The 10448-nt window shown below is 36.2% G+C and overlaps 1 protein-coding gene across 1 annotated transcript in view; it reads left to right on the forward strand.

The window, feature by feature from the left end:
• Positions 1 to 7732: 7732 nt before the first annotated feature.
• Positions 7733 to 10448, forward strand: part of LOC107573209 (GTPase IMAP family member 2-like) — a 5882-nt gene continuing 3166 nt past the window's right edge. The window contains exons 1-2 of the mRNA XM_016259651.1: positions 7733 to 7744; positions 7845 to 8756. Of these exons, the coding sequence (XP_016115137.1) occupies positions 7733 to 7744; positions 7845 to 8756 (924 nt within the window). The remainder of the gene's footprint in view (positions 7745 to 7844; positions 8757 to 10448) is intronic.

The raw sequence follows: 10448 nt of genomic DNA on the forward strand, positions 1-10448 counted from the left end.
CCAGTTCATAAAGTCGCTTTTTCGTAGTCAGTAGTCAGATTTATCCTCTAAATGATAAATACTCACAGTCTGATACACAGCAGGTTTAGAGTCGTTTCCTGAATCACGATGGACTCATAAATGCATGTGGTTAAAAAGAAAACAAATGGTGACATCTAGAGGAATATAGATATGCATATGTAGATGCCAATTATTACTATATTATTAGCGGTTTCTTTCTATGGCCGTCCGCCATATTGGAACGGTCAAAGCAGCTCCGTGAACACTCAAGAGCGAGTATTTCTGCAACCCTAGTTATCCCAAACACTTTAGGGACTTTGGTTATTATGCATATTATGAATATCTATATCTGCAATAGACTTCAGCTGACAATTTTTCTAAACACAATACAAGACGCTGAAGCCAATAGCTAACACGACATTTAAAAGGCACTATAGTTTAAAAATCTATAATGTGAAGTTAATACATCAAATCAACACATTCTCACCTGTGAAAGTTTCTCTCATTTCTTCAAGGAGTTAAATTTCGGCCATTTTTACAACCAGAGGCTGCGCAATGTTCTTCTTCTTCTTACACTCTTAAAAATAAAGGTGCTTCACGATGCCATAGAAGAACCTTTTTGTCTAAATGGTTCCATAAAGAACCTTTAACATCTGAAGAACCTTTCTGTTTCACAAAAGCTTCTTTGTGGCGAAAGAAGGTTCTTCAGATTATAAAAAGGTAAGAAAGAGATGGTTCTTTAAAGAACCTTTGACTGAATGCTTCTTTGTGGAACCAAAAATGGTTCTTCTGGCATCGCTGTGAAGAACCTTTTGAAGCACCTTTATTTTTAAGAGTGTAGTCCAGTGAGGTGTCCATATTTTACAACAGCTTTTGTTGTTTCATAGTCCTTGTTATTAAGAGTTGATTTAAGAGATAAAGATGAAACTCCAGCTTCCAACAGCTCAGAAAACATGATGACTTTTGCAGTTCGATGAATAACACACTCCATTATTATTACGTTTCACAGTTTACACTTAAACACCTGCTGTCTGGAAGCTTGCCAACCGTTGCCAGCCCATAATTCAGCGCACAATGCCCCAATCTTAACCTAGTAATCACCACACTATCCCTCCTCTCTGTTTGTGATTGATGTGTGCTTTAGTGTTGGCTGTTTTCCCATTCTTTCTGCCACAATTGTATGATTTTTTTCCTGAATGTTTTTGCGCTCAACTCTTCCATGCATTACTCTCAACTCCACTTCATCCTTGTGTTTCGCTTTCTTTGCCATCTCTTCAGTCTCTGCATTCCCCTGTATCCCTATATGTGCTGGAACCCACTACAATCCCACTGTATTTCCCATTTGAACCCGATTTAGTGCAACAAGGATTTGAGTTACTAAATCTGATCTACCCTCAATTGCCATAAGTGCTGGTGAGTTCATTTTATGAATGCTAAATGTATTTTTCTGTTGTGTTTTGATTGGGTTTCTTTTCTTTTCATTGAATTGCAGTAATTTACTTTGAAGTGTTTATTTCTTTAGATTTTATTTTAATGCAAGTGATTTTTTTTTAAGGGGAAAGGCCTACAGTTTAAGTTTAAAAGAAAAACTATTAAAACAACTCATTCTAATCACTCACCTTAATTCTGGTCTCCTGTCACCCCTCAGTAATCACCCGCTACCTCCATATACTCCAACACAGTGCTCTTCTGATTTGGTCCAAATATAAAGGACGAACTATATTTCAAGTTATACATCCCCGTTACATTAAGATTATGGCAATGTTCTTGAGAAAGGCAAAAGCAAAGAAGGGTAAGTGAGAGGTTTGAGCAAAGAAATGAGGGAATAAAACAGTGTGAATAGAAAGATGTAAAAAATGGGTAATGTTGAGCAACATTTGAATTTTATTGATTCCGGTTCATATCGATTCCAACAAGGTAAAAAAAAATTATAAATAAAAAAAATCACATTTTTTGCAAAGCATTGTCACTGAATAATATATGAACAAAAACCAACAGGCTACACTTACACAAGAACATTTGCCTATGTTTTAAAAATACCATAGCAACAGCCACTTTGTTTAACCTCTTATTCTTTAAAGATAAAAGTCTTTAATAGAACTGAAAATGCAGGATTTAACCTGAACGTTTAGATAATGAAAGTTACATTGACTTCAGCTTCCAACAGGATCAGTGCTAAGAGGAAAGATTCTCAAAGCCTTTAAAACAGGCAAAGTTACATCTTTAAATATACAGACATTAAAATGCAACAACAAACTGCAGACTCAACTGTAACGATGAATGCAGTGCTGTGCAGACGAGACTCGTGTTGTGCAGGGAAAACTCTGTTGTGCATTGTCCCTGTTAAAGAAATGAAATAAACTAAACTAAACTGTACTAGTCACATCTCCGTCACAGTCACAGATCTGGGCAGAGTAAAATTTAGAAAAAGTCTAAATATATTTGAGCTATACTTGTGTTCCTAGAATCTGTGTTTTCATTGTTATACTGTAGGGGAGCTAGTACACATTTTTCACTCTATTTACCGTTTGTTTAATTACTTTGCTGCAGTTTTCACAAGTAACTTACATGATCAAATCTCTCAGTACTAATATTACAACAGATCATCAAAAGTACACTTTATTCAAACATTTCAGCATGTTTTCCAGTGTGTGAGTAGAAAACACAAAACCAGCAAGTGTCCTTTTCACTACAAAAGAAGTGTTTCCTCTATACAGGACAAATGTTTCTGCTTTTCATAATGCTCAAACTTTTCTTTTTCATCTCTTCTCATTCAGTTTAATGCATTTGTGTATTATTTAATCCAACTGATCGTAACAGTTAATCAATGAATCATTTGGTACATCCACAGTCTTTTATAGACATAAATTCTATAGATAGTTTCTGTAGCACGTGTTAGCAATTTCTGATATGGATAACGGTGTTTAAATCAAATGTTCTCCTTAAATATAACACTAATCTGGTATTTTATGTGGACTGGAAATGTGTGTAATGCAACTGTAATGAAAGAAGGAGATCATGTTTTGAAAGAATCACATCAAGTGTCATCAGTTTGGAGTTTAGTACTAAGACTTTGAAAATGTACACCTAAAGATTTATACCAAATTTTCTTCATTTGCAGTGTCTCTTGATCCAGACGGAGCTGTAGTGTCATTCTGATGAATCAAACATGAGGTGAGAAGAGAAAACTGTACCTAATACTTCACATGCAGTACTTTTAGTAGTTTTAATTCAGCTTCTAATCACACTGAGTTCAGGCAGCTGATTGATCAGGAACTGATTTGATGTCATGTGATATGATGTTATATCACTTGAACATCCTTAAATATAACACTAATCTGGTATTTTATGTGGACTGGAAATGTGTGTAATGCAACTGTAATGAAAGAAGGAGATCATGTTTTGAAAGAATCACATCAAGTGTCATCAGTTTGGAGTTTAGTACTAAGACTTTGAAAATGTACACCTAAAGATTTATACCAAATTTTCTTCATTTGCAGTGTCTCTCGATCCAGACGGAGCTGTAGTGTCATTCTGATGAATCAAACATGAGGTGAGAAGAGAAAACTGTACCTAATACTTCACATGCAGTACTTTTAGTAGTTTTAATTCAGCTTCTAATCACACTGAGTTCAGGCAGCTGATTGATCAGGAACTGATTTGATGTCATGTGATATGATGTTTAATGCAACTGTAATGAAAGAAGGAGATCATGTTTTGAAAGAATCACATCAAGTGTCATCAGTTTGGAGTTTAGTACTAAGACTTTGAAAATGTACACCTAAAGATTTATACCAAATTTTCTTCATTTGCAGTGTCTCTCGATCCAGACGGAGCTGTAGTGTCATTCTGATGAATCAAACATGAGGTGAGAAGAGAAAACTGTACCTAATACTTCACATGCAGTACTTTTAGTAGTTTTAATTCAGCTTCTAATCACACTGAGTTCAGGCAGCTGATTGATCAGGAATATCACTTGAACACTGCTGTATTTGTGTGATTGCAGATATGAATGGAGTGTAGAAAGGAAAACACACAGAGAAAACTGCTGGAGCATCAGAAACCACAGACCAGCCAAAAACAAGAGAACTAATAGAAAAATAGAGACACAAACCAGTGCACCTCAAGAGAAAAACAGACCGAGACTTGTTAGACAGAACAGTATGGATAGAATAAATCCACACTGTAAGTATTTGTTTATTATGGAACTTATGCTAGATATCGGCTTTACACTCCTGTCATAAACTGATACAATCAGACACATTCATCACACTGGCTTTCTGCACTCACCGATTTATTAAATATGTACAGATGTGTGATTGTTTAATTGATGCATTATTTTGATCATATAAAAATTATAAATCCAAAACAATGGGAATAATGAATCAAACATGAGGTGAGAAGAGAAAACTGTACCTAATACTTCACATGCAGTACTTTTAGTAGTTTTAATTCAGCTTCTAATCACACTGAGTTCAGGCAGCTGATTGATCAGGAATATCACTTGAACACTGCTGTATTTGTGTGATTGCAGATATGAATGGAGTGTAGAAAGGAAAACACACAGAGAAAACTGCTGGAGCATCAGAAACCACAGACCAGCCAAAAACAAGAGAACTAATAGAAAAATAGAGACACAAACCAGTGCACCTCAAGAGAAAAACAGACCGAGACTTGTTAGACAGAACAGTATGGATAGAATAAATCCACACTGTAAGTATTTGTTTATTATGGAACTTATGCTAGATATCAGCTTTACACTCCTGTCATAAACTGATACAATCAGACACATTCATCACACTGGCTTTCTGCACTCACCGATTTATTAAATATGTACAGATGTGTGATTGTTTAATTGATGCATTATTTCGATCATATAAAAATTATAAATCCAAAACAATGGGAATGTCTGTATATGTTTGTGGTTTCTAGTCTGATGTGATCCAGACGGGCCTGTAAAGATTCAGTCTGACAGTCTGAGGTGAGATCCTCACATCAAGACCCTTCAGATGTTCTCAAGAACAAACAACACCACTGAGAGACCAGCGGCTGAAGATCTGAACATCATCATCATCATCTTCATCATCATCACAGACTATTCTCTCGGATCTGTCTCAATACTGCACTGATGCTGCACTTTACTGACTACATTTTCACTCGATGAACGTTTGATCTGCATCTGCATCACACAGAGACTTTGTTTTACAAAATATGTTTCATTTTGCACTGCCTTATTCATTTCATGTATTAGGTATATTTTTATATTCTTGTATATTTTAACATTTTTAGATTATTCTCTATATACGTTTGTACTCGTGTATACCATTTATTTTATATGCATTTATTATCCTTCATTTCACCATATTCTACATTTATGCAACGAGCACTGGAGATAATAATGGTTCGGTTTATTTCATCCGTACAGTTGAAGTATTTAGTTAGGCAAAACTCATTTGTACACAGTAGTGGTGAAATGTGTTGTCTGTCCTGGGAAAATGTATATCTTGTATATATATTTTATATCTATAAAATATGCTATGCTTAAAATAGTATTTGACATAACTGTATTTGACATGTTGCCATGTACAGGTGAGGAAGGATCGAAAATGCCAGAACAATTCTCATTTACTGTCTAGATACACCTCATATTGGCAGTTGTCACCATCTTTTGACCATTACATGGCACAACCAGATTCTCCCTTGAAAATCAAAAGCCTTTAGTTTGAGATTCAAGACAGTAACAGAAATCAGAGATCAGATATGAAGCAGAATCATCTCACAGACTCAAGATGGGATCAGAGAGTTTCTGGATAGAAATCCAAAGAACTGGTTTGGTGACTCAAACAATAATAGCAGAACCGTCAACCGTTGATCTGCTGATAGTCAGATTTCTGACATGAGAGACAATAAATAAAGAGCTGTATTGACCTCTGACCCCTGTAATACAGTCACGTGTCGTCCTCTACAGGTTAAAGTTAAAGATCTACAAATATATAAGAAAGTATTTTCCAGCAACAGCAATGAAAACACACGCACAGATCTCACTTCATCAGCTGACATGATGTTATCTACTGGATTCATTTAATAAAGTCACAAGAGTTTCTGAGAAAGCACTAAACACAGACAGAAACGTGTGAAAGATTATTGAAGTGAAACACAAAGATGTGAAATGTGACTCTAATGGATGAGTTCTGCTGTTTTCATCTCTTCTGAAGCTTTGAATGCTTTGATCAGAATCCAGATCTCTTTCATTTCCACTCAATTCTGTTCAGGATTCACTCCAAACCTTTGCTCAGTGTTTCATCTGTGCTTCTGCTTTTGTGTCTCGATGCGGTTTCTGACTGAAGAATCACTTTTATTCTCAGCTTTCTCACGTGCTTCATCTCTCATTTCACACACAACATCTCTCTGTTTCTCCAGATTCACAGCAAATCAAGAGAAGCGTCTCTGTTCTTACCAGACACTCGTTCTGCATTCATCTCTCAGCTGATGATGAGGATGATGAGGATTCATATCAGGCACATATCCATAATCTCTTAATTGAATAATATGTGTAAAATCATGCATCAGTCATAATGAGTCGTGTTAGCATAAACTCCTAAAAGTGTGTTTGAGTTGAAAATGGAATTACATTCACTGAATTAACTTAAAACATAATTTTAAATTAATAAGTAAAAGTAATAACTAAAAAAATCACTTGTATTAAATAGAATTTAAGGACGTGTCAATAAAAACGTGTCACTAATAGTGTTTTATATTTATTGTAAAACATTGAAGATGGAAAAGGTTGTTTCCATCTCTGTCCACTAGATTATTCACTGCAATCTCAAAGGCTTTTAGTTTCAGGTCACAGTGAGAGAAGAGATCTGGGGGAGTAGGGCAGTCCTGTTTTGTCCACTGTTCTTCCAGCCAGGGTCTGCACATTAGTGTATTATAGACCCCAATAGTGTTAAAATGGAGTCAGAGCGCCTCCTTCTGGAGACAAATAGTGGCACATGATTCAAAAGTGAAAGTAAAATTACACATGACATTTTGTTGAAGAAGGAAGACATCTTATCTCGAGTAAGTTCAAAGTGTATTTGAATTGTGTTTTCTTATATTTAACAAATGCATACTGTATTGGGAATTTGCGTATTAACTTCTCACTAATTCTGTACATTTTTAAGTAAAGATATAGGTATTGGGCACGTCAGCACAATGTAGGCTACAATGAGACTTAAATGTGCACGATAAACTTTAGAGGTTTGGCCAAAACGTAAACTAAACGTTTTTAGCAAGTTGTATAAAACATCAGGTATCCTCCTAACACTCACTAAATACAGCTAGTATCGTGCTTTGGTAAGTTTTCGTGTATCGAGCTGGTATTTTCTGCCAGGACATTATCCATTAACTTAAACATAAAACACAACGCAATGCAGAGCAAAATTAAAAATACAGTTAAAACACCTGTAAAAAGTAATGCCTTCATATTAATTTTGAACGACACAATATTTGTTCACGTCCATAAAAGATTATTGTTATTATTTTGCATTGCACTTGGCCTACTAGTTCTTGTGACTTCAACATGAGCCTCTTAAAAAGTGTAAATGTTACAAATTTCTCTGCACACAAAATAAATCATTTATACGAAGATAATTCATGCATATCGTTTACATATTTTGTACATGTGTATTTCTGATTGTAGTTTGCACTTGATGAAAGTGTCTTGAAGAAGGCAAAACAGACCTTCCAAATGATACATCTGGTAATGAACTTTTTATTCCACTCTCTGAATTTTTTAAAAATTGTTTCAGAAATGTCCATTAATAGGTGTTTTAATTGACACCTTGTTTTGTGCATTTTAGAGATTACAGAAGATAGGGGTAAGGAGAGAGGGAGATGAAGAAGATCATCTTCGGCTGCTGTTGATCGGTAAAGCCGGATCAGGGAAAAGCGCCGCAGGAAACACCATCTTTAATGAAAGTGTGTTCCAATCGAAAATAAGCTCCTCATCTGTGACCAAAACCTGTAAACCACACACAGATGCTGTTAATAACAGGAGAGTGACAGTGATTGATACTCCAGACTTCTTCTCCACTGACAGAAACATTCATTCAGACTCTGAGCTGAAGAGAGCTCTTGAATTATGTTCTCCAGGCGCTCATGTCATCCTGCTTACTCTGTCTTTAAGCACGTTCACTGAGCTGGAGATGAAGGTTGTGCGTCGGTTTGAACAGATGTTTGGTTCAGAAGCTCTCAGATTTACTCTAGTCCTCTTCACTCATGCAGAAAATATAAGCAATGGCCAGTTAAGATCTCTGATCAGGAGAAATAATGTATTGTCTGGTTTTATTAACCGATGTGGATGGAGGGTTTGTGGAATGAACAATAAAGATCCCGCAAACAGACGACAGGTGACTGAACTCATGGAGAAGATTGACAGACTGGTGTCTGAGAACACAAACTCCTGCTACACACTAGATCTGATGCAGGAGACTGAGAGGAGGAGACAGGAGGAGGAGAGGAGAGAAGAGGAGGAGAAGAGAGCACAGGAGGAGAGGAAAGAGAGAGAACATCAGATGACATTAGACGCAGTCAAAGAAGAGACAGAAATACGTGTGAGGAGAGAACATGAAGAACAGGAAAGAGCCAAGATACTGGAGAAACAGAAGAAAGCTGAGGAGAGAGAGAAGAGGCAGATCCTTCAAAAGAATTGGTTTTACTGTCAAACGTTCCTTGCTTTGTTGTTGCTTTTTTATGTCAGCAATGGTGTTATGGTTAGTGTTATGGTTAGTGTTATAGTTAGCGTTATGGTTAGTGTTATGGTTAGCGTTATGGTTAGTGTTAGGGTACAAACCAAGCTAAATATATTTTCTGTCATCTAAACCAACCATCACATTAACCTGTGCACATCAGAATACTGCAAAAAATATATAATTTAACTGCTAATAAACTCTGGTTGTATGTAAAGTAATGTAAAAAAACAATGCCGCGCTGTCCCTGTCATGGTTATGTTCTGTTTTGGTTCTGTTTCTGCCTCCACATTTCCCTGAGTCCCTTTGTCTATTAGTTTCCATGGTTTTTGATTAATTTGCTCATTAGTCATTATTAGTTAACTGCCTTCACCTGTTTTCCCCTCGTCAGCTGCCCTACTTAAAGTCTTCTTTCTGTTTAGTAGTTTGTTTCCTATTTCCTTGCCTGAGTTTTTGTGGATTACAATATTAAAGACTTTTTGTTGTGGATGTTTCTCATCATCTTCGCCTTCCTTTGGAGGGACTGTAACAGCTTACACTAATCTTAGAGTACTTGAAAATATTATAAACGGACTGCAAAATCATCCTGTTTTTCTGCATGAAAGTATGCCATTTAATATAGTAATTTAGAATTACTATGTTTCTCTCTCTCTCTCTCTCTCTCTCTCTCTCTGTATATATGTATATAAGTATAATTGTAGCATAATGCGTGTCACCATTTTTTTCTTAATTTAAATTGCTTGTTTTTCTATGCAGTATGATCTCTTCTCATATTTAGCAGCTTGTTTTATTGCTCATGACTTTCATTGACTTTATCTTCAAATTCTATTGGTTGATTGTCACCATTATTATGTTCTGTACACTAAGTATTAATGTCTGCACTTGCTTGGCTATTTGTAGCAAATAAAATCTTCAGATGTGTGATGTGAACAGTCTCAGTAGCACTTGTAACTAAGGAGAAGTCAATTGTAAACAATAAGGATCTTTAAAAATGTTTAACTGATTCTGTTATTCAGTAAATCGTTTTATTGCAGATTTACTAAAAAGATTTATCTAATATCTATGTTTATCAAATTAATTTTCCCTATTGTGGCATGCCACAGCAGAAAAAAAATCAAATAAATACTAAATATACATACATATACACACACACATATACAGGTGCATCTCAATAAGTTAGAATGTCGTGGAAAAGTTCATTTATTTCAGTAATTCAACTCAAATTGTGAAACTCATGTATTAAATAAATTCAGTGCACACAGACTGAAGTAGTTTAAGTCTTTGGTTCTTTTAATTGTGATGATGTTGGCTCACATTTAACAAAAACCCACCAATTCACTCTCACAACAAATTAGAATATGGTGACGTGCCAATCAGCTAATCAACTCAAAACACCTGCAAAGGTTTCCTGAGCCTTCAAAATGCTCTCTCAGTTTGGTTCACTAGGCTACACAATCATGGGGAAGGTACAGGGAGAAGAGCAGTGGGGAGAGAACACAACCCCGAGGAGCACCAGTACTGATTATACACATCCAGCACCCACTCTCCCCACTGCTCTTCTCCCTGTACACCAACGACTGCACCTCTAAAGACCCCGCTGTCAAGTTCCTGAAGTTTGCAGACGACACCACACTCATCGGCCTCATTCAGGACGGTGACGAGTCTGCTTACAGACAGGAGGTCGAGCAGCTGGCTGTCTGGTGCAGTCTCAACAAC

This window comes from Sinocyclocheilus grahami, unplaced genomic scaffold, assembly GCF_001515645.1.
Source record: "Sinocyclocheilus grahami isolate Dianchi unplaced genomic scaffold, SAMN03320097.WGS_v1.1 scaffold1892.1, whole genome shotgun sequence".
Classification (NCBI taxonomy): Eukaryota; Metazoa; Chordata; class Actinopteri; order Cypriniformes; family Cyprinidae; genus Sinocyclocheilus; species Sinocyclocheilus grahami.